Source organism: Balaenoptera ricei, chromosome 19, assembly GCF_028023285.1.
Source record: "Balaenoptera ricei isolate mBalRic1 chromosome 19, mBalRic1.hap2, whole genome shotgun sequence".
NCBI lineage: Eukaryota > Metazoa > Chordata > Mammalia > Artiodactyla > Balaenopteridae > Balaenoptera > Balaenoptera ricei.
The window spans coordinates 34925321-34950723 of NC_082657.1; the positions used below are offsets into that span (position 1 = coordinate 34925321).

Here is a 25403-nt window from a genome sequence, read left to right on the forward strand (position 1 = left end):
GCTGTTGTTATAAGACCCGTCTTATAGATGGGGAAACCAGAGCCTGGGGATTGTAAGTAACTTGCTCAAAGCCACACAGCAAATAGATGGTGGAGTGAAGGTTCAGAACCAGGACACAAAATGTTCTAGGTTCACTTCATGCTTTCCTGCCCCAGATCTGGAAACAGACATTCACCAAGGATTCCTAGTTCGTTTTATTCTATGAACAAAGGGTGTACAGTCAGAGTACAGTGTTTTAAAATTCTCAAAATAACTCTTATCTTTAAATAGTCACATTATCAATTTGTTCCACACATAGGTTCAATTATTTTTGTTTTTATTCAGTTTTGCTTTTCTTTCTAAGTTTTTGAATTTGTGAAACATTTACATGGTTCAAAACTATACATAAAAGTATACTTAGGAGCCATATTTTCATCCTTATCCTCTGCACTCAGTTGCCACCACTCCCACAGGTGGCTTGAGGTATCTTTTAATATCTGTTGGCTAGATGCCCCTCATTGCCCTTTTTTTCAGGATAGTAAAGATTTTTAAAACTGGACATCCTCAGTGTAAGAAAGAGTACAGTGAAGCAGGTATACTTCTGTGGGACTGTACATTTATATAACTTCTTTGGAAATCAGATGGATGTTACTTATTAGAAACCATGACAATATCCGTAAGCTTTGATTCTATAATGCTGAAAAATAGAAACTTGTACAAAGGTATTCATTGCAACATTTTCTGAATGGTGAAAAAAACGTTTCGGTGTCCATGTGTAACCACTAAAGTGGTCTATTCAGACAGTATTCATTGGCATTGGTAAGGTTCTCACAATATAAGTGAAATAAAAGTATACAAAAATCAATGTTTTACATTTAGGAAGAAAAATGCATAAAAATGTTAAGGCATCATTTTTGTTTTACTTTTCTTTGTACTTTTTCATACATTATTGATTATGGCTGACAAATGAGCATATGTTATTTTTGAATCTGAAGAATGTTTAAAAAAAAAAGGAAGAAGAATGTCCAGTCTTTTTCTTTTGTTTGTTTTAAAAATCTAGAGAGTAGAAGTATTAAAAATGATACTTGTAGCTCTCACCATTCTTTTTGATTTTGTGTTAGAAGTATATGTATTATTAATACATAAGGTACTAAACTAGTATCACTCCCCTTTTAATGGCTAAAATTTCATAACTAAGGAATTCAATCCAAAATCTACAGATTACTTTCTAGGTGTCTTCCCTTTATTCTTCAGAGGGCTCTTTTTTTCTTTGCCTTCTATTGATATTTTCTTGTGGACAAGTGTTAGAAAGCTGAGAATAGACTATTTTCTCCTTAGAAGCCAGCTTTTGTTATGTTACCTTCTCCTTGAATGGGTTAGGTATAATGGTAATCACCTTTATAAATATTTTTCTTTTTAGCACCTCAAAGACAAGTTTTGGAATTTCATTTTCTACAAGTTCATTTTCATTTTCGGTGTGCTGAATGTCCAGACAGTGGAAGAAGTGGTCATGTGGTGCCTCTGGTTTGCTGGACTGGTATTTCTGCATCTGATGGTTCAGCTCTGCAAGGACCGGTTTGAATATGTGAGTTTTTAGCCAAGCTCTTTTCCTGCTTAGGCACACATTTGCCAGGTCTGAATTGTGTAACATGAATGAGCCATGACACGCATGTGCAGGATAGCTCTCCCAGGGAAGGCTCCTGGATCAGGTACCTTCTACCTGTTTCTTGAGGAACTTTCTGCAGCAGCCAAGGAATGCAGGAGCAGTGTCCCCTAGGGAGGTTTCCTTCCCCTCCCCAGTAATGTTGCATTACAGCCCACGTGAGGTCAAATCACCTACACAAACTGTTTTTGATCACAGCGCAAGGAAACCTTAATATATAAACTGAAAAAAAGCTGGTCTCTTCCAGATGTTTTCTGTTCTAATCTACTTCCATTTTCCCCCTTCTTACTCTGGTTCTTGGAGCCCTTCTTTCTGACTAGCTTACGTTGTTTCCACCCTGGGCCAGGACTGAATTAGCTCTCTTGGCTTCCCTGGTCCCTGGAGAAGTGAACCTTTTCTGTCTGGGTACAAGATCTGCCTCTTGGCTTCAGAGTTGTGTGGGTGAATCTTCATTTGTTAGTAGTCCCGAACTAATCTCGTGGATCCCCAGTAAATGGACGCCTACAATCCTGCCCCTCCGTTAAACCCACTCCACAGCCCTGCTTGCCCCTTTCTTAACCCAGTCCTCATGGACCATGGTGGTCCTTGCATGTCTGTGTGAGTTAATCTCAGTTCCAAAGCCTTTAGCTGTTTCATAATTCAACCCCCATCCCAGGACATGGACAGGCGCTTCTAACCTCCCCGACTGGTTTGGTATCTACACCTTCCTGCTCAGGAGTCACAGCTCCAGGCCTTCCTTTCCAAGCTGTATACTGTTACCATAGCATTATGATAGTAGTCAGTCTGCACCTGGATTACACTTCAGTTGTCCTAGCCGTGAACAGGCTAGGAATGTCCTCTCAAGTGAATTTGAGGGATTAGGGCTAGAACAAGATTGTGAAAGAACACAACAGAATGTGGTGCTGCCCTATTGAAGTTGAGTCCTGTTGAAGCTAGAAGAGAGAATTACATTCCTTTGGCAAATTGTTTCTAGAGGCTTATAATCCCACTGGTAGGAGGATCCTTGAGAATTTGAGATGCAAATATAATGTATATTGTTATATTCCGTAAATTAAATGATAAAGATCTCAAAATATCAGCTCATACTCATATTTAGGTTGGTTGGAGAATTTTGACCATCTGGTAATGGGATACTTTTCTGTGCTTCCATTTGGCCGTGCGGCTACGCACAGACCTCCAAGCAAAGACACCAAGGTTAATCTTGAGTTTAATTAACACTGCCCTGCTTAGTCAGGTTTAATTAACACTGCCATGCTGAAGAATGAGCGTCCTTCTCCTGTTTTGCATTTTTAGCTTTCCTTTTCTCCCACCACACCGATGAGTAGCCATGGTCGAGTTTTGTCTCTACTGATTGCTATGCTGCTTTCCTGCTGTGGATTAGCAGTTGTCTGTTGTGTCACAGGCTACACCCATGGGATGCACACATTGGCTTTCATGGCTGCAGAGGTAAGATGCAGAGACGGGGTTTTGCTCTGATTATGTTCCTGTGTATTTTCAAGGAAGCTAGATGATTATTGACAGATTATTTTCACCCATGATGGATATCTGGTCTTCATTTTAACAAGCATTTTTTGAGTTCCTTTGTTTGAGGTTGGGTATTGGTACTGATTGCTTTTACATATGTTATTTCACGTAATCCTTGCTACAACATAATAAAAAGTACAGTTGACCCTTGAACAACGTGAGTTTGAACTGTGTGGGTCCACTTATACATGGATATTTTTCAGTAGTAAATTCTACAGTACTACATGGTCCCTGGTTGGTTGAATCCACACATGCGAAGGAACTGGATACGGAGGCCCGACTATAAATTATATGGGGATGAACTCCCATATTGCCCAAGGGTCAACTGTAATTATTTTTGCCGACATTTATATAGTGCTTACTATATGCTGGGGATTGTTCTAAATACCTTACATATATTGACTCATTTTATTACTCCTGTATATTAATGGGGAAATGGGCATGGAGGGTGAAGTGAATTGCTTAAAGTTCCAAAGTGGCAAAAGTAGCACAATCCAAGTTCTGTGACTTCCAAGTGGGAAGAGTTTTCTCCTTAAGATATTGTAAACAATGATTGGTAACAATTAGTAGGGAAATATCCTATAATTGGTTATTTTAGATAGGCCATAAATTAAGATTTTATAGAATAATACAATATATATGCAAACAATTCATTGTTTTGAAAGAATAATCTGAGATATTCATGTATATTTTAAAATTTACTTTTAAACCCTTTCTGAAAATACTAATTTCTGTTCAATAGAAATCAAATTTTTTGTATGTTCTTTATATTCAGTGGCTATATTTGCTTTTTTCCTCAGGCCAAAGGCAAAATAGTTTTATCTTGTCCATAATTGCTATTATTAATGGAAAAAATGAAATAATAGATATCTAATATCAATATCAGTAGATAGCTAATATCAAAACACTAAGTTTGAACTACTAATTGGGAATTGTTAGAATAGGGTTAAAATTTATTTTGCTTAATAGCATTCATTTCAGAGTATAATATAGTAGTGTAACAAAAATAAGGAAAGAACATTTAAGTACTTAATAAAAACATTTGCAATCCTAGTTGAATACTTTTTGTATGTGAAAGGTATACAAATGTAAAAAAAATGTTTAAAATTTTATTTACTCTGACATTAATTAGTTTGCTTTAGATATATTTTACTGTAAATCACCATTTGAATGATACTGGGTTTTCCTTTTTTGTTTCTCTAACTTTTAATTAGTATTAGGCCAAAGTTTGAAAAAAGGTATACCTAAAATTAAAGACATTTAAAATAGGTCTGTTGGGTCATAGGGCATATTTTTATTTTAGCTCATTAATTTTTTTAAGATAATTTATGTTACAGATTTGATATTTTTAACTAAATCATATTTTTATGTTTATAGTGTTTCTCTTCTATGTAAAATATTTTCCATTTGTAAACGGGAGTTTCCTGATCTGAAACGTAAAGAATGTTAACAGTTTTATTCTGCTAGATTAAGAAGAAATTTTTCTTAGTATCAGTTTCTTTAATACAGAATACTATGAGGGTCTTATTTTGTTATTGATTTCCTTCATCTGTTTCTTCTGTGTGGGTGAAGGGGGAGCAGAAAGCATTATATAGAGAGCAGGGATTCATATCTAGGATAGTAGTACCTAAGCTGTACCTTGGGTATAGGGTCACCAAGTATTCAGACACCCTCTTAGGATAATCAATTATGGTGACCTAATGCAGTATAAAATATAAGTGATTGTCAAACTCAATGACCTCAAGATTGTAGAAGGCATGCCCAGGAGATGGACAGGTGTAATTGGTTGCCACCTCTTAACAGGAAAAGGCTCAATAAAAGTTGTTTCTAGGTCGTGAAAATATTCCATGGAAATTTGAAGCACATGAAATAAAATGGTTGGTAACTTGCTTTTTTTTTCTTTCAGTTTTAATGAGATATAATTGACATACAGCACTGTATAAATTTAAGGTGTACAGCATAATGACTTGACTTACATTTGTTGTGAAATGATTACCACGATAAGTATCATCTCATATTCATACCCCCAAAAATGTTTTTTACCCTGTGATGGAAACTCTTAGGATTTACTCTCTTCACATTTGGAATATACCATACAGCACGGTTAACTCTAGTCATCATGTTGTACATTACATCCCCAGGACTTATTTATCTTATAACTGGTACGTTGTGACTACCCTTCTCCAAGTCCCCCACCTCCAACCTGATTTTTAATTGAACTGAGAACTTTTATCACTTTGTAAAAGTAAGTTTGGTCTGAGCAATCCTAAATTTTACTAAAAAGAAAAAAACTCTCTTTTTTTAAATAGTCTCTTCTTGTGACAGTGAGGACTGCTCATGTGATTTTACGGTGAGTAGAAATTTGGGAGGGTGGTAATGCAGTTCTACTCATACAGTTGATTTTAAGATACAACATGTAAAAAATTTATAAAAATGTGACTGAAGTATATCATGTTTAAAACAAATTCAATTGTAACAGTAAATCATTAACATGATTCTTCTCTATTCACTGCAGATATGTAATTCACCTCTGGGACCTCAACCACGAAGGAACGTGGGAAGGAAAGGGAACGTATGTCTATTACACAGATTTTGTCATGGAGCTCACTCTGTTGTCCCTGGACCTCATGCATCACATTCACATGTTGGTAAGTTTCCCAGAAGGAGCTCTAACAGACAGCTAAGTTTTTTAGAATCAGGAACCCTGTTTAGTACAGGGTTTAACAGGTGAGACATTTGTGGCTGACCCACTTAAAGGCTGTAAAAACGATGCAGCTGTTCCCCTCCCTTTTTTTTTTTTTTTTTTTTTTGGCCAACGGGTATAAAGCAGTGTGGAATGAGTTTGGTGCCTAGCTCAGGAGGTGTTTGCTGTCTAGGAGACGTAGGTGACTCTGCTGACCAAGTCAGTAGATAATTGTTTTAGCATGAAATTAAGGGAATTCCTCTCCTCATAGTTTCTGTGGCTTCTAATATTTAACAGTTACTTTGTAGGTGGTAAAGGGAATTCCCACAGTGTTAGCTACTTCATGGATTCATAAATTTTCTATCTTTATAATTAAAAACAAAGTCTTTATTCTTAATTCCTCCTACTTCATTGTTTACATTTTACTTTGATGTGCAAGAAATCACCATGCTGAAAACCTGCTTCATTGGTTTAGCACTTCAGTGATCTGTGAATGCCGAGAATCAACATATTTGGTGGGCAATTTATTTAAATTGTAAGCCTATCAGAGTAGCATTTAAAAATTTTTGGGTTAAACACAGCGCATTTCTGTAAGTCTACTTTTTAAAAGTAACTTTCAAAACATACTTTAAAAAAAAAACGCTCCCCCAAACAAATATCCAGAGATAACTATTGACATTTTGTTGTGTTTACTGCTTGTTTATATATTCAGATCCATACATTCATCAATGGAGATTGTGTATTGGGCATATAGTTTAGGCTTTTTGTAGCTAGTATATTATGTACATCTTCCTATGCTAGCAACAATTCTTCTAAATCATTTTAATACCTTTAAGATAAAACTTCCACGACATAGAGGTATGATGATTTAATTGAAATATACCATACAGCACTGTTAAAACTATAGTCATCATGTTGTACGTTCTGTCCCCACTACGTATTTATCTTATAACTGGAAGTTTGTACCTTTTAACCACCTTCCTCCTATTCCCCTACCCCTAGCCATTGAACAACCTGCTCCCATAATAGAATATTTAGATTGTATTCAGTTGTTTGCTACTTCACATCTTTGCGTACCTTTTTTTGGTCACATATTAGTTTTTTTAAAGTACTTTTATCCTTTTTTCACTTAAATATTATTTTCCCATGTAATTAATCTTCAAAATGTTATATATAAAATATAATAATAGGATGTAATTATATTTTATAATAAATATAATGAGTATATAATGTTACATTATATGAATTTACAGTATAATTATTCCCCTACTGGGCATTGTGTCCATTTCCTGATTTTCTGTTTTATAATTGCATAGAGGGGCATCATTTTGCATAAAGCTTTAAAATTTCTGATTAGTTCCTCAGGAAAGATTGCTGGTGATGGAATGACTAGGCCAAAGAGCATGTACATTGTTCAGGGTAGTGAGAGAGATACGTGCATTTGCTTTCTGAATGACTGCTCCAATTCACCTTCGCCCACAATTCAGACCTGTTGCATACCTCACTCTCAGCAGTAGCAAGTTCACATTCACTTTTATTGTATATTTTATTCTCTTTCCCTCTTGTTAAGTTATTTGGCAACATCTGGTTATCCATGGCCAGCTTGGTCATCTTTATGCAGCTGCGTTACCTGTTTCATGAGGTACAACGTCGAATCCGCCGGCACAAGAACTATTTGCGAGTGGTTGGAAACATGGAAGCCAGGTAAGTAAGCACAAGTTGACGTTGCTCATGTTGACTCATTTGAGATCTTTAATAATAACAGATCCCAGATTATACGAGAACCTGCTTTTGTAAACTGTTAGCCGAATGGTGAAGAGTATATAGTCTCTGGAGTCAGACTGCCTGGGTTTGAATCCCCACTTAGTTGCCGTGTGATTTTGGGCAATTTACTTACCTCTCTGTGCCTCAGTTGCTTAAGTCTAGGGATGATAGCAGAACCTTCTTCCTGGAACTGTTGGGAGGATTCAATGGGATAATGAATGTAATATTACTTAGAACAGTACTGGGTACATAGTATGTGCTCAGTAAAGATTAGGTTCTTTTATTAGGTCATAATTTTTATCATCATTATTATTAAATGGATGTTTCCTTGGACTTCTGCCCTTTTTCTTCCTTACGCATGCATGCTCACACACACATACTCTCTCTCATACTCTTAACCTCAGTGGAGGAGGTACTCACTTGCCATCCTGAGGCTAAACCAAGCCTGAAAGTGTGAGATCAATGGGTATCCTTTTTGTGTCCAAGGGAACAGTTTGGCTCTCTGAGGGGTCTTAACTCCTCTGATTTACCCAGAAATGTTCGCTTAAGTCATCACTAACAGGAGCCATTGTTAAGACAGAGTCAGTTTCTGTGTATAGATTTCTTGCTCTTTGGTGGGCTATGAAGAGAATGCAGGTGTAATGTTTCTCGTGGGTGGAGATTTTTTACTGAACACGATTCCTCTGTAACTGTGCTGTTAAAGGTGAAGTCTCTGAAGTAAGCGGTGCTCAGTATTTGTGTGTGGAATTGACGGAGATACCTGCCAGGTGCACTTTGTTTTTTACAGGTTTGCGGTTGCAACCCCAGAGGAGCTGGCTGTCAACAACGATGACTGTGCCATCTGCTGGGACTCCATGCAGGCTGCGAGGAAACTGCCCTGTGGACATCTTTTCCACAAGTAGGAGCTTTGCAAAGGGCCGCATGGGACTGGTGTTCTGTCCAGGGGCATGTGGGTGCTTTTTGTGCCGGGGCTTAAGACCAGCCTTAGCCAAGGAGTGGGGACGTTCCCTCAGACTGGCTGTGGTGCTGGTACTGAGTGGGATGGGGAGCCTGGGTGTGTCTTCCTTAGTCCTCAGCCTCTTCCCTACACGGCAGGACTGTTCCCCACTCACAGGTTGCCATCTTAGTTTCTGGGTGTGTTAGCTCTCTTCATATTCCTTGTCCATTTAAGTTCTGAGATATAGCAGATACGCCTGTAAGACTTAAAGGGGTGGGGGGATCCTTGCTTTCTAACAGCTTATTCCCTATTCTTACCCTGGTGAGAATATATATCTTGGCATTTTGCACATGCCCTAAGGCAACATAAAAAAACACACCAGGGAAGTGTGCTGAGATGGGGATCAGACGAGAAGCACTAAGCAGTCCAGAACTGTGGCTGTGTTATCAGGAATTAGAAGATGGGATCTTCTGCAAACCTTCACGACTGGACTAGATCTGTGTGTGGTGCAGGCTGTTCTGTTCCCAGGGAGTCCTGTTGTCTCTGTGTTGCAGTCCTCACTGCCTTACATTATTCATTTTTAGAGATCTCACAGGAACTGTGTCTGTTTAACCTAAATCATTCTGTTTATAGATTGGATGTTTTTGGTGTTGATGGACCTTGAGGTATCTTTTGGCCTTTTGTATCTGTGGTCAATTTTGCATATTGAGAAAGTTATAATCTTTACATCTTTAATCTTCCTTTCCTTATTTTATATTCCCAAATAGTTTTTCTTCTCCTTTTTAATATTACAAGGGCTTTGGAGCTGGAGTGTCAGTAACTCAACACATTTATTGATTTTTTTTTTTTTTTTTTTTTTTTTAAATGTGCTGGGTGCTGTGTTGGGTTCTGGGGAATAAAATTAAAATGACAGATGTGGTCTTTGCTTTCACGAAGCTTTCAGCCTAATGGAGGAGACCGACATGAATTAACCACGCGCGTTTATGAGCATGTAATGATGAATTGAGATAAGTGCTCTAAAGAAAAGGAACGCGGTCCTTGAGAGCTTGTAACAAAGGAACCTGACTCCCACCTGGAGAAAGTGACTCTTGTTGATGAGTAGGAGTTAAGTCAGCAGAAGATGGGATCAGGTGGAAGAGCATTTGAGACAGAGGGAACATTTCTGTAGCAGGAGGGAGTGTGGCGTATCCAAGGAATTAAAGAGAACCCCTGTGGCTGGAGCTCAGGATGTCAGAGGAGGAGTGGTGTTTGCTGAGGCAGGAGAAGCAGGCATGAGCGGCCCTGCAGGGGCTTGAGGGCCACTGACGGGGTTAAAGTGGGGGCTCGGGGTCAGGGATGCAGTTGGAAAAGATCGGGACTAGTTAGTAAGGGCTGCAGTGGTTCGGCTGTGTGCTGAGAGGAGTGTGGATTGGTGTGGTGGAAGTGGAGCTGGAGGAGGGTGGACAGACGTGAGAAGGGTGAGGAAGCACGTGGTGCTAGATTGGCTGTGGGAAAATGAGGAATATGAGGCGTTGGGGATTCTCCTAGTTTTGCAGCTGTGCTACTGGATCGATAGTGGTGCTGATTGATGAGGTTGGAAGACCAGAGAATTCACACACATTTCTGAAAAAACTTTCAGGTAGTTCCTAAGGAGCTTGGAGACAGTTTGGAAGACTAACTCAAAAGAGAGTGTATTTCACCCCAGAAGAAATGGTTTCAATCACATGATTAGATTAATTTTAGGATTTAATGTTTTTGGTTGAGGCAAAATTCACATGACATACAATTAACCATCTTAAAGTATACAATTCAGTGGCGTTTAGTGCAGTCACAGTGTGGTGCAGGCCACTGCTCTTCTCTAGTTTTGAAACTTTTTCATCACTCCAGAGTAGTGCCTCATACTCATTAAAATAAATCACTACCCATTCCTCCCTCCCCATGTTACCTGGCAGTCACTAATCTGCTTTCTGTCTCTATGGATTTGCCTGTTCTGGACAGTTCATGTGAAGGAAACCATATAATATGTGACTTTTTTGTGACTGGCTTCTTTTACTGAGCATAAAGTTTTCAAAGTCATCCAAGTTGTAGCATGTATCAGTACGTCATTTCTTTTTATGGCTGAATTTAAATTTTTTTAAATAATAAACAATTTGTTTATCCATTCTTCCATTGATGGACATTTGGGTTATTTCCACTTTTTAGCTATTGCAAATAATGCTGCTATAAACATTTGTGAACGGGTATCCATTTGAGTACCTGATTTTCTTTTAGGTATATACTTAGGAGTGGAATTGCTGAGTCACAGGGTAATTCTATGTTTAACTTCTTGAAGAACCACCAGACTTAGCCACAGCAGCTGCACCATTTTATATCCCATCAACAACGTACGAGGGTTCCAATTTCTTCACATCCTCACCAATACTTATTACTTTCTGTTTTTCTTATTATAGCCATCCTAGTTGGTGGGAAGTGGTGTTTCATTATGGTGGGTTTTTTATTTTTATTTTTTAAAAATTATTTATTTTTGGCTGCGTTGGGTCTTCGTTGCTGCGCATGGGCTTTCTCTAGTTGCGGCGAGTGGGGGCTTCTCTTCATTGTGGTGCGTGGGCTTCTCATTGCGGTGGCTTCTCTTGTTGTGGAGCACGGGCTCTAGACGCGCAGGCTTCAGTAGTTGTGGCGCACGGGCTTTGTTGCTCCGCGGCATGTGGGATCTTCCCGGACCAGGGCTCGAACCCGTGTCCCTTGCATTGGCAGGTGGATTCTTAACCACTGTGCCACCAGGGAAGCCCTATGGTGGGTTTTTTAAAATGATAATTCTCAAATGTTATGCTTTTATTATAGTAAAAAAATACATACATAACATAAAATTTAGCTTTTAACCATTTTTAAGTGTGCAGTTCAGTGGCATTAAGTACATTCACATTGTTGTGCAACCTTCACCACCATCCATTTCCAGAACTTTTTCATCTTCTGAAACTGAAACTCTGTACCCATATAACACTAACTCCTCAATCTCCCCTTTTCCCCAGCCCTTGGCAGCTACGTTCTATTTTCTGACTCTATGAATTTGACTGCTCTCACACAGTAGCACATCATACAATATTTGTCCTTTTATGTCTGGCTATTTCACTTAGTATAATGTCTTCAAGGTCCAGCCATGTTGTAGCATGTGTCAGAATTTCATTCCTTTCTAAAGCTGAAAAATATTCCATTGTGTGTATATATCACGTTTTGTTTATCCATTCCTCTGTTGATGGACACTTGGGTGGTTTCTACCTTATGGCTATTGTGAATAATACTGCTGCGAACGTGGGTGTACAAATTTCTTTTCAAGACCCTGCTTTCAATTCTTTTGGGTATATACCCAGAGGTGGAATTGCTGGATCATATGGTAATTCTATGTTTAATTTTTTGAGGAACCATCATATGGTTTTCCATAGCGAGTACACCATTTTACATTTTACACTAGATAATAGCCATCCTGAGGTGTAAAATGGTTTCTCATTGTGGTTTTGATTTGCATTTCTTTAATGACCAGTAATGCTGATCATTTTTTCACATGCTTGTTGGCCATTTGTGTATCATCTTTGGAGAATATCTGTTCAAGCCAAATTATCCTATTTTAATTGGGTTGTTTTTCTGTTGATGAGTTGTAAGAGTTCTTTATGTATTCTGGATACTAAACCCTTATCAGATGTATGATTTGCAAATATTTTCTCCCATTCTGTAATGTCCTTTCACTTTTTTCTTGGTAATGTCTTCTGATGCACAAATGTTTTAAATTTTTAATGAAATCCAGTTTACCTATTCTTTCTTTGGTAGCTCATACTTTCAGTGTCAAATCTAAATCCATTGCCAAATCTGGGGTCATGATAGTTTTTTTCTAATAGGTTTATGGTGTTAGCTCTTACATTTAGGTCATTGATCCATTTTGAGTTAAATTTTGTACATGAAGTGAGGGTAAAGGGTCCAACTTCATTATTTTGCTTGTGGCTGTCCAGTTGTCCCAGCACCATCTGTTGAAGAATCTATTTTTTTTCCCCATTGAATGGTCTTGGCATCCTTGGCAAAATCATTTGGCCATAGACGTTTGAGTTTATTTCTGGACTCTCAGTTCTGTTCCATTGGTCTATATGTCTATCTTTATTCCAGTACTATGCTGTTTTGATTACTGTAGCTTCGTAGTAAGTTGAAATTGGGAAATGGTGCATCTTCCAACTTTTTCTTTTTTTATATTGTTTTGGTTATTTGGGGCTCTTTGCAATTCTATATGAATTTGAGGAGCCGCTTTTCCATTTCTGCAAAAAAGGCCATTGAAATTGAATAGGGATCACATTGAATCTGTAGATTACTTTGGGGGAAGATTGCTATCTTAACAATATTGTTTTCCAGTTCATGAACATGGGATTCCTTTCCTTTTATGCAGGTCTTCTTTAATTTCTTTCAGCAATCTTTTATAGTTTTTAGTGTCAAGTCTTTCGTCTCCTTGGTTACATTTATTCCTAGGCATTTTATTCTTTTGGATACTATTGTACATGGAATTGTTTTCTTAATTTCTATTTTGGATTGTTCATTGCTGGTGTATAGAAACATAACTGATTTTTCATGTTGCTCTTTTACTGTGCTGCTTTACTGAATTTGTTTATTAGTTTTATGGTAGTTTTTTTTGTGTGTGTGTATTGTTTAGGGTTTGTGTTGCTTAGGAATTTGTCCGTTTTATCTGTATTATCTAATTTGTTGGAGTACAGTTATTTCTAGTATTCTGTTATAATCCTTTAAATTTCTGTAAGGTTGGTAGTATTAGTCACACTTTCATTTCTGATTTTAGTTATTTATATCTTCTCTCTTTTCTTAGTCTAGCTAAAATTTGTCAGTTTAGCTTTGATGTTTTCAAAGAACCAACTTTTGGTTTCATTGATTTGCTCTATTGTTTTTCTATTCTCTATTTCATTTATTGCTGCTTGAATCTTTATTATTTGCTTCCTCTTGCTGGCTTTGGGTTTCATTTGCTCTTTTTCTAGTTCCATAAGTTATAAAGTTAGGTTGTCGTTTTGAAATCTTTTTTCTTTTTAGGCGTTTTTGGCTATAAATTTGCCTCTGAGCATTGCTTTTGCTGTATCTCATTAAGTTTTGGTATGTTGTGCTTTTGCTTCTGTTTTCTTTTGTCTCAAAATATTTTCTAACTGCCCAAGTGATTTTCTCTTGACCTAGTGGTTGTTTAAGAGTTAGGATTTAATTTTTAAAACACCTGTCTGCCTGGGGTTGAGTGAGCAAACAGTTGTTAGGATCTCTTCTTGGTTTGCTTTACTTTATAGCTTTGGTTAATAGATTGGGGCAGGAGTGTATGATGATAATCTATGACAGATTCATTTGCCATAAAGCTAAATGTCTAGATTTCAACAGATTATAGCTAGATAATTTGTTGCTGTAGAAGATGTCTTTGCAAGATTTCAGAGTCCAGTAAATATTTACTTACATTGAAGTGTCATACTTAGACGGAGAAGAAAGAATCCTTCAATAGAACATTATTATAGTTATATAGAAATACAGCTGTTTTCTCTGAAGTTTGGTTTCTTTAGCTGTGGAAGTTTGACATTTTTTTTTTTTTTTCTTTCAAGGAAGGCAACTATATCTGACCAGTTGTACTCACTTGGAGTTTTTAGGCTATTGTACATAATGTGGGAAGTTTTTGCAGAATATGAAGTAAAATTAGATTTGCTTATGAAAAGTGTGTCACAGGTAGCATTATTGGAAGGCAAGGATTTTACACATTTTGGTAGTCTCCCACAAGGCTGATTTTACTAGAGGTGTGATTTAAGGGTGTTCATTAAGGGGAAATGAACTTTAAAAAATATAATCATTTATTTGGCTAATAGTTACATGATCACAAACAGGAATTATAGGTACTTTATTGTTTCAAAATGTGATAGAGTTGAATGTACACATTCATTATTTTGGAACATTACTGTCATACATTCTTCCAGCAGAGAGATAGTAAGAAGTAGCTTCATCTTGGCCTCTGGGAAAGTTTTGGTACTTAAGTACCATTTGGTTGCTAGAGACTCTGAGGATCATCACAGTTTGGTGAGGTTCTCCTGTGTAATCTTATATGTGCACATGCTCCCAGATATTAAAAAAGAAAAGACACAGAGGAAGTGAGCATTTTTATTCAGTGCCTCGTTGAACTCTTAGAAAAAAGCTAATATATTATTATGGAACGGAAGGCCTCTTGAAATCTTAGGAGAAAGATAAGTACTATTATAAATTGGGAAGGTACCTTGGAGATCGCTTCATCCAACCTTCTCATTTTTTTTTTTTTTTTAGTATACTTCCTTTAATGGGCAGCACAAGTATTTATTGAGAGACTACCTTAAATAGGGCATTATCATCACCTGAAAAAGGGCACAAGAAGCTTTTCAGCCTGGTTGGGAAAGCAGAATACAAATATAAGAGGGTTGAAGAAGTTGGGATTATGGATGTAAGGTTGTAGGTACTCTGGGTGAAGACAGAAGTAAGGCTCTGGGGGGATGTGATGCTTGATGAAAAAGTGGATGGGAGGTCTTAGCAAATAAGAGGCGAGCTGGAAGGAGAGGAGCTTTAGTTGGAGAGTGAGATCTTTGAAGTCGTGATTTTGAAGAGAAGGCCAAGGTTAGTGGAGGCTAAAGTAGAGTGAGAGAACAGATCATTGGAATAGAGGATTCAAAGACATGAGAGGCAAGGGTGTTGGATGGTTCAGCCACATGGATTTGAAGTTAATCAAATAGAGCTGGAGAGGAGGATGGTGAGCCAGGTGATGAAGTCTTGCTGAAGGGTCATGCCCAGGAGCTTGGTGGATGACCACGTATGTTAACAAATTAACGTTCAGAGCAGGATACACCAGAAGTACATTAGAGTGAAGCAGGGCAAAGGGGTAATGTCAGCAAGTGTTTCTCAACGTTTAAATCTTGCTAATGGTAAATAGAAAGTAAAATTGCAAGTCACTGATACATTCAGAGTACTTCTGGTGAATTCTCACAAAATATGCTAAGGATATCTTATTTTGGACTTTTTGGTAGCTCCTGTCTTCGTTCCTGGCTAGAACAAGACACCTCCTGCCCAACATGCAGAATGTCTCTTAATATTGCCGACAATAATCGTGTCAGGGAAGAGCATCAAGGAGAGAACTTGGATGAGAATTTGGTTCCTGTAGCAGCAGCTGAAGGCAGACCTCGCTTAAACCAACACAATCACTTCTTCCACTTCGATGGTTAGTTGGTTTCAACCTCTAAAACCATCTGCCAGGGGTTTTCTCCCCTTAGGGGATGATGTTTTAATTATAACTTGCCCTGTATGGGCGAGTTTAATGTTATATTTCAGTTTTAATTGAAAATGTTCGGTAAGTATAGACAGCACCGAGGGGTTATTCTGTGCCAGGCATTTTGCTAGATTCTGTGTGAATTGGGGGGACGGGGGGTGCGAGGAGGTGAAAGTAGTTACAGTTGAATCAACCGTGACTGCAAGGAGCATGCTGAATCAGCTTCATAGTTAACCACTGCTAATAATTTATTGCATCGATGTAATACTTAAGCATATAATGAACGGTCATTGAGTAGCCTTTCCAGTGGGTACCAGAAGGAGAATCAGAACTAGAACCCTGTTTCTTTGCCCATAAAATATGAATATTCCATCTTCCAGAATATTGAAAGGGGTTGTAATAAAACCACACTTAAAATTCTAAGGTCATGGGCACCATGTCAGGGACTGGTTGATCATCCTTTAATTCACATTACATCAGGCTGTTGTTGATTTTCATCAATTCCAATACCATTAAATTCTGTGGGTTCATATTTCCTACTCTAAAGTAGGTATCCCTGGCTTATTTGTTTAGGAGGAGTGCTCTTCAGGTCTCTGATTTGAGTTTCTAAGGGTAGAGCACGGTGGGAGTGGCAACACTTTGAAATCCCTGATAGGAAGGACCGAAGGAGTAGAGTGGAGTCTCTGAGAGGAGGGGATGAGGGCTGCTTGGCTGGCTGGGCAGGGATGCTGGGCAGGTGTAGAGGGGCTGCTTTGTGGCTGCTAATTACGGCCTCTACCACGTAAGACTTCTGAAATAGACTAGCAGATCTTGGACATGGGTCCTGGCTATGTAAGCTATTATTTTATGAATTATTACTGAAAACTTAGGCAAAATAGATAAAGGTAACTTTATTTCTCCCTAGTAAGTACATGAAATAAGTATCCAGCTTTTTATTGGGTACCATCTGTACAGGCAAGATCTTTGAGGTGGCCATTGAACTTGTTTTACATTCCAGGCCTCAGTGCTTCTATGTGAAGGAAAGGGAAATCCTCCTTAAATGTGTGGCTTGATAATGGAGTTGTTTTACTGCTGACACCTGGTGGTGGTATATCTTAGGATTCCCTTTCCTTAGTGAAATGGCAGAAGCAACAGACTTCTTGGTACCATTAGTCCGCAAACCTGTGTTATAGAGCTCTTCGAAAAGAATTTCGAATCAGAAAACTAAAGTCTTTAAACCAGATTATTAAGTAAAAAATACTTCCTGAAAATGATGTCTCCAAACGAGTAGTATTTGTGTGTAGCGTGAAAGAGAGGGGCAAATTCTCATCTACTGTAGCAGCTTTAGAGCCCTGAAAACCTTCCTTATAGTGTAGCCTGAGAGAGGGATTGAGTTTGTGTGGATCCAGGGCCACTGGAAAGCAGGGAAGCCCAGTGGTGAAGTGTTCTGGAACCTGACTGTCTGGCTTCAAGTCCTGGCCACCATAATTAAATGCTGTGGTCTTGGGCAAGTTACCTCAGTTCCGAGTGCCTTGGGGAACCAACAAGAGCACTAGAGTCAAATCTCTGAGAAGAGTAAAATGGGAATAATAATAATAATAAACCCATGTAGGGTTTTAGTGGGGATTGAATGAGCTAATCCACATGGGACACTTGGTCAAAGGGCTGGAGTAAAGTAAGCCCTCAGTGAGTACCAGCTGGTACCACAGAGCGGCCGACCGCAGAGTAACTGACAGGGGAAAGAGGTCTCTAAGACTTGTGCTGGCTTCTTGTTTGTTTTAGGGTCCCGGATTGCGAGTTGGCTGCCAAGTTTTTCAGTCGAAGTGATGCACACCACCAACATTCTAGGCATTACACAGGCAAGCAACTCCCAGCTTAATGCAATGGTAAGGACCGCTCACTGCTTTTGAAAGGTGATTAATAATCGGGAGGGAAGGAAAAGCTGGAGAACAGTTGCAGTGTGCATGACTCAGTTGGTCTCACTCTGCTCTGGCAGAATGGCGGGATTAAAAAAAAGAACAGCAGGATTTTCAGGAGCATCTTATTCACTGGGATAACTTCAATTCCTGTGCTTTAAAATTTGAAACTGATTTGGAAACCAGCTTTCATTATACTTGTGTGGCAGATAATCTAACCTTTTCTGAGCACTACTAAGTTCACTCTCATGATCTAGGCTAGTGTTGGGACACCTCTTGATTTTCACCAAAAATATTTGGGGAGTTATTGGCTGGAGTGAATGATGTGACTTTTATTAAAAATTGTCGTAGGCCTACTGAATGTGTTATTTTAACCCCCTCTTCTCCCTTCCCAAAGTAAATAAATGAGTATACCTTCACATACACACTTATACATACATACATGCCTGTGGATATACATATATAAATATAAATATATACACACACACACCTTGAGATATTCAGGCATGCTGTTGGTTCAAGGATATTGTCCACATACTTCAAGATTCTTTGTATTTTTCTTAAAGCTTTGTCATATGGGGTATATTTTTATTCTGCAGTGTTGGAGAAACATGGTTCACCGTTTGTGAAATGTAGTGTTCATTGTGAGGATAAATGCAGGAGTCTTAAAAATGCAACCTGTGTTAGTCCAACAAACGTGTACTGAAAGCCTGTTCCCAAGACGGGCACTGTGCAGTGTCAACAAATTGCGTAGCACCTGTAGTGTCAACAAGGGGGACAGGAGCCCTACTCTCAAGAAGTGTGAGTTCTGCGTGGGGTGGGGGGAGGAGACTGATCATAAACACCAGCAGATAAGATCGTTGCCGACGGGGACGCGGACTCTGCAGGCAGCAGGGCAGGTGATGTGGTGGAGCAGTGGGTAAAGGCTGTTCTAGAGGAGACATTCAGGGAAGTCTCAAGAGGTGATATTTAAGCTGAGACATGAAGGCTGAGAAGAGAAGGAGGCAGATCAGGGGAAAGAGGCAGTGGAAACAGTAGGTACAGAGGCCATGAGGTGAGAATGTTCAGAAAACAGAGAGGTGATTGTGGTTGGAGCCTGCGAGTCGGAACCAAGATTGTGACATAAATTGAGGTTGCAGAGCCCGGTCAAGCAGGGATTTGTAGGCTACAATCCAGTTTAGATACTATAATGAAAGTATGAGAAGGCCATTCAGGGCTTTTTTTCCTCCCCCAGGGGACTGACAGGACAGTTAACAGAGAATAATTTACTTCTGAGAGAATGAATTTTAGAGGGGCAAAAATGGGACCAGTGAGACCAGTTAGGAGACTGTTGCAGTAGTTCAGGCAAAAAAAGATGGTGGCTTGGACCAGGGCATTGGAAATAAAGATGAAAAGAAGTGGCGGATTTCAGATGCTTTTCGAAGATGAACTGATGGACTTGACAGTGCTTTGATTTGGATGTGGGGTAGTGGGGTGAGGGGAGTGCTGGTTTTCGGTCAAGCAGCTGAGCAGTGGTGTCATGTGTGAGATGGGCAGGACGGGAGGAGGAACAGATGGAGGACAGGGACTCGGCCTTCTGTTTGGCTGGGAAGTTGGGGTGTCTGTGAGACATCCAAGTAGAGATGTCATGTAGACAGTTCTGGACCTCAGGAAGGAGATCCAGCTGGAGACAGACATTTGGGAGCTTTAGTCTGTAGGGGACTGGATCTCTTCGAGGGAAAGAAGGTAGCTCAGAAGGAGAAGAGGGCTCAGGACTGAGGTCTGGCTGAATGGGAGGAGCCATGGCAGCGACTGAGAAGGAAGGAAACCAGGAGAAGCGTCAAGTCAACCATGTGGGAATTCTTAGAAGATGAGGTCAGAGAAGTGCATGTTGGGTTTGGCAGAGTGGAGGTGGTTAATCAGCTGGAGAGGAGCAAGCAGCTTCCATGGCTCGAGGGCCTGAGTACTAGGTTGTTGGATTGGAAAATGAGTGGGAGCTGAAGACACCCAGTAGCTGGCAGTGTGTTATAAGAGGGAGTGGAGAAGTAATGTGGTGGCTTGATAGGGGTGTGCCGTCAGAGGAGTTTTTGTTAATATATTTTTTTTAAGATTTTGGAGCAGGCCATTTATCCACAAATTTCAAAACCTATAGAGAGTATCCAGTGAAGTCTTTTCCTCCATCCGCCCAGACACCCTCCTCTCTTGCAATAACAACTTCAATTAGTTTCTTCTGTGTTGTGTTTTTCCAGAATGTTTACATACACATATAAGCAAATAAGTATGTATTCTTTTTCTTTTCCCCACGGGTCTTCTTTTTTTCTATTTTTTAAATTGTGGTAAAATACACGTACCACAAAATTTATGATCTTAACCATTTTTAAGTGTTGTACGGTTCAGTGGTATTAATAAGTATATTCATATTCTTGTGCAACTATCAGCCACAATCCATCTCCAGAACTCTTTTCATCTTGCAAAACTGAAGCTGTATACCCAGTAAACAATAACTCCCCATTCCCTCCTCCCTAGCCCCTGGCAGCCACCATTCTCCTTTCTTTCTCTGTGGATTTGACTACTTTAGGTACCTCATATAAGCAGAATCATACGGTATTTATCTTTTTGTGACAGACTTATTTTACTGAGCTTAATGTCCTCAGGGTTCAACTATGTTGTAGCATGTGTCAGAATTTCCTTCCTTCTTAAGGCTGGATAATATCCCATTGTATGAATAAACCACATTTTGCTTATCCGTTTATCTGTCGGTGGACACTTGGGTTGCTTCCATGTTTTAGCTATCGTGAGTAATGGGACTATGAACATGGGTGTACAAATATCTCTTGGAGACCCTGCTTTCAGTTCTTTTGAGTACCCAAGAGTCTTCTTAAAAAGATTCTAAAACATGCTTGGTGTACGAATAGGAATGATCACTGGAGGGGGAGAGATTGATGGTACAGAACAAACAGAAAAGTTAACTGAAGGCAAAGACCTGAGGTGGAGGGTGGGTTTGGGAGCCAGAGCCAGGAGAGGGGCATTCTCACCTTTGTTGGGAGGCGGGATGGACGTAGCTACAGGCGTGTCGTTTTGAGATACGGTTTAAAAAGAAGGCATGGCTCATAATAACCATTTAGGTAGAAGCAGCCTAAGTGTCCATCAGAGATGAATAGATTATGAAAATGCTCTGTCCACACAGTGGAATATTATTCAGCCTGAAAAAGAAGAACTTTGAGGATACTATGCTAAGTGAAATAAGGTAGTCACAAAAAGACAGATACTGCGTGATTCCACTTACATGAGCCATCTAAATTACTCAGACTCTTAGAAAGTAGAATGGTGGTCGCCAGGGGGAGGGGGAGTGGGGGTCGCTGTTCAGTGGGTGTAGAGTTTCGGTTTTGCAAGATGAAAGCGTTCTGGAGACCTGTTGCACAGCAGTGTGTGTATAGTTAACATTGCTGTATACTTAAAAATGGTTAAGATGGGCAATTTTATGGTATATGATTTTGACCATTAAAAAAAAAAAAAAAAGAGTTGGCTTCCCGCGGCCTTCTGCTTTCTCAGTGAAGCGCCCAGCCAGGTCATCAGCAGAGAGTGAGAGCGGTGTCGCGAGGGCAGATGGACCGGGAGTGCGCAGCCCTGCGTGGCCGATGACTGGCTTGGGCCAGGCTCTGTGTGGGCACCTCAGGGTCGGGCAGCTGTTGAAGCTCTTCAGGTGGGTCACCTCACCTGCCCCCTTAAAAAAATCTGAATTCACGGACATGTAACCCTCCCAGGAATGAGAATTACCTTCTTGGAGTTGGTGTGTTTAGAATGCTCAGGCAGGCCCTGGTGTTCTTCCTCCCGTTGCATGGTGGATTGGAATAGCCTATTTTTAGCACAACTAATTTACTGTCACAGTACATTTTTTATAAAAGTCTAATATATAACTTGCTGGATTTTCTGGAAGAGAAGCTTTGGCCAAGTGAACTGAATCTTGGACTTATTTTATTTGGGAAATGAGAGGGGGCCTTTTTAAGAATAGAGGAGAATGTTATCTGATTATTGAGGTTGTTTTGGACTCTTGCCCAGTTAGCTTTGACCTGACCTGGGTTGTGAAAAATGATCAACTACATTCATAGAAACAGTGAGGGGATCCCAGGCCCGTGGAGCTCCGGGTCCTTTTGTCCTACACACTTGTCTTGCCCTCCCTGCCCCAACGATGACCCAAAGCAAAGCTTTGCACAGGTTTCACCCCGGTCTTTTCTCTTTAGGCCTGACACTGGGACACGTTCCTCTCTTTCTACATGACAACATGTTTCTTGGGAGCCACTATCCCAACAGTAGAATTTATTGTGCCCCCAAAGCAATTATATATTTCCTTGTCGTTTTTTCTTTTGGTCATTGGGACTTCTCCACAAATAAAACCTTGAACGTAAGCATTCGTAAAATAAATACACACGTATGAGCAAAAAGTCTGGAGCTGCTTGGATGAAAGTACCGGTGGTGGTGCGCCGAGATCTCTGCCTGCTCCCCTCTGTATGTGTGCCCACCCTAGAGCCCTCATGGCCTCCGAGACATTTCTAGAGTACAGTTTGAAAACTGCAGCTCCAGAGCAACATTAGCAATTACATTTATTTTTTTATTTTTTACTTTTATTTATTTGTTTTATTTATTTGGCTGCGTTGGGTCTTAGTTGCAGCATGCAAGATCTTCGCTGTGGCGCGTGGCCTTCTCTAGTTGTGGCGTGTGGGCTGCAGAGCGCACCGGCTCAGTAGCTGCAGCGCGCAGGCTCTCTGGTTGTGGCACGTGGGCACAGAGGTTGCGGTGTGCGGGCTTAGTTACCCTGCGGCATTTGGGATCTTAGTTCCCGGACTAGGGATCGAACCTGCGTCCCCTGGATTGGAAGGCGGATTCTTAACCACTGGATCACCAGGGAAGTCCCAGCAATTACATTTTTTATAGTCTTTTTTTTTTTTTTTTAAGTTGAAGTAAAATTTATTTACAATAAATTCACCTTTTTTAGTATCCATCTCTGAGTTTTGTCAAACTCAGTCATGTGACCACCACAATAATCAAAATATAGAACAGTTCCTTTCCGCCTCCCCCCAGATTCCATTGTGCCCCTTTGTAATCACTTCCTCTCCCACCCCCAGCCTGTAGCAACCACTTATCAGTTTTCTGTCTCTGTAATTCTGCTTATTCTAGAATGTCATATAAATGGAATCATAGGGTACATAGCCTTTTGAGTTGAGCTTCTTTCACTTAATGCATTTTAATTTCACCCATGTAGTGTGTATCAGAAGTTTGTTCCTTTTAGGAATTAAATCTTTAAGCAGAACATGTTTATATACCTGAATTTTACTGAGCTTTACAATGAATGCTTTTTAAAACTAGAATATTCTAGTTCAGCCTGTCTCGGGCTCCAGTTGGATTTCTGGGCTTTTTAATTTAAAGTTGATGTTGTCCCCAAGTTTTCTGTTTGGCATTCTGGAAAAATACTAAGAAATACTGCAGTTTGATGGTAATTTGTGGCATAGAGGTGGCCCCTTACTTGTGTTTTCAAGGCAGGTCACCAAGTTCAGTGCCCAGAGGCTGCCTTACCCATGACCTCAGTGAGCAACTGTTGAGAGTGAACATTTCATGGCTTCTTTGTTTGTATTCCTATAGGCTCATCAGATTCAAGAGATGTTTCCCCAGGTTCCATACCACCTAGTACTGCAGGACCTCCAGCTGACACGCTCAGTCGAAATAACAACAGACAACATTTTAGAAGGACGGATTCAAGTACCTTTTCCCACACAGGTAAACTGAGGTTTCAGACATGACAAATGAATTCTTTCCTCGCAAAGGTTTAATCTTCTAGATTAACTTTCTAGTTACTTAACAGCTGAATATCATTTATGATTTGATGAAGGGTTTCTGTGAATTCCCTAACTTCCCAGATTATGACTGAGAACAGACCCATCCAAGAGGCTTGGATTAAGACAAGGACAAAACTATTTGGCTAATTTTTTGTGCAGATGTACACCCCAAACCAGCCTGCCCTTGCCAGTCCAGGAGGTCCTAGCATCGGTTCCTTTTGGACAAGGATTGGCAGTCTTTCCCTATAAAGGACAGATAGAAATATTTCAGGCCTTGCAAGCCATGCATTCATTATCTGTTGTAACTTCTCAATTCCTGCTGTAGCACTGAAGGAGCCATGGACAATATGTAAATGAATGTGCATGACTGTGTTCCAGTAAAACTTTGTTTACAAAAACTGTTGGAGTGCTTGGCCCACAGGCTATAGTTTGCTAACCCCAGCTATAGGAGGTATCGCCCTCTGTCCCTGGCTTTGCACATTGGTATGGCTTTCCACTGGGTATAATTCCTATCTGTGTGTGAGGCTTATATTTTTGACTTTTTTTTTCTTTTTTTAAAGATCCTATTTCCTGGCCCATCATGTAACCTCTTTGATGGGCACAAAAGTATTGACATTTTAAAGAAAGCTTTCTGGCAGGACCGAAGAATATATGTGATTAGGGAATCATATACCAAGAAATTACTCAACTTAAGTATGCAGAAACATGGAAATCTGTTAGTAAAATCTTCAAGCGTGAGAATCTTGGAAGAGGGAATGAGCCTCAACTTGGGAGTCAAAGGGGCTGAGGTATCAGAGGTGGCTCAATGGTCCTTACCTGTTTGACCTGGCTCTGACTTTGGGTTTCCCCAGGAACAGACCCTGAGACAGGGATTCAGTTGCCAGTAGTTAATTTGGGAGGTGTTCCAGGAAACATGGGAAGTATTCCAGGAAACACAGGCAGCAGGTGGGGCTGTGAAGTGGATAAAGGGTTTGTTATCCAGCAGTTACCATCGTGGGCAGCTAGAGCTTGAGCCCACTGGAGGCCTCTGGGGTCCAGTGTAGAATGCATTGTTCCTCCTGAGGGGGGAGGAGCCGGGGTGCTTATACACCAGTTTCCATCAGTTGTTGGTTGAGGGCTGCCTCCAGCGGGGGCCAGGTTCCTTCACACAGCCAGAGTGTGTCCTCGGGCGATGAAATACAGAAACTGGGCAGCCGGCACGCAGCGGGCAGACCTTCAGGGACATGCGCAGGGCCCCGAGGTGTCTGCAGCGTGGGCTGGGATCTCGGCCTGGATGAAAGTGAGAACAGCAGTACCTAGTTCACAGGATGTTAAGGAGATGAATGCGATGATGGTGTCAGTGCTTTTCCAAAGTGTCCTGTCGGTGTTAACTGCTGTTGTCGTTTTGTTATTGTTGTGCAGTTACTGTTACTGAAAGGGAAATTAAACGTGGGCCCACTGATGACTCTCAGATTTAGGCCTCAGGCTCCTTTGCTGTGTTTTGAAGCTCAGTAGCGCTCTCATGTCTTCGATGCCGTGGGATTTGCTAAACTCAGACTGTTGGGGTTGTAGCTCCCCCATGCTCCAGGTCCCCCCGTACCCGCCCGCCGAGCTCAGAACGGCTCTGCACTGTCGGTGCTGCTTTCTCTCTTTCAGCGGTCAGAGAGCATTAGGCCTGCATTGAACGGTCCTGCGGAGAGGCCAAACGGCGAGCAGGAGGACGGAGAAGCTTCCGCTCAGGTAAGGCCTGCGTACTAGAGAGAGCGCGTATGGGATGGGGAGCAGCGGGGGACCTGGCGGTGGTCTGCACCCCGCCTCTGACGTTTGTACGGCTGAGGGCGAGAGTAGAGAGGAGGCCGTATGCCAGCGTCGTCTCAGTGTCCAAGGGTAACAGAC

General features: G+C 40.4%; 1 protein-coding gene across 1 annotated transcript in view; it reads left to right on the top strand.

Moving 5' to 3' along the window:
• Positions 1 to 25403, top strand: part of AMFR (autocrine motility factor receptor) — a 39238-nt gene that overhangs the window by 9678 nt on the left and 4157 nt on the right. The window contains exons 3-12 of the mRNA XM_059904886.1: positions 1400 to 1564; positions 2936 to 3088; positions 5476 to 5516; positions 5682 to 5814; positions 7420 to 7553; positions 8401 to 8511; positions 15585 to 15775; positions 17585 to 17688; positions 23335 to 23469; positions 25164 to 25247. Of these exons, the coding sequence (XP_059760869.1) occupies positions 1400 to 1564; positions 2936 to 3088; positions 5476 to 5516; positions 5682 to 5814; positions 7420 to 7553; positions 8401 to 8511; positions 15585 to 15775; positions 17585 to 17688; positions 23335 to 23469; positions 25164 to 25247 (1251 nt within the window). The remainder of the gene's footprint in view (positions 1 to 1399; positions 1565 to 2935; positions 3089 to 5475; positions 5517 to 5681; positions 5815 to 7419; positions 7554 to 8400; positions 8512 to 15584; positions 15776 to 17584; positions 17689 to 23334; positions 23470 to 25163; positions 25248 to 25403) is intronic.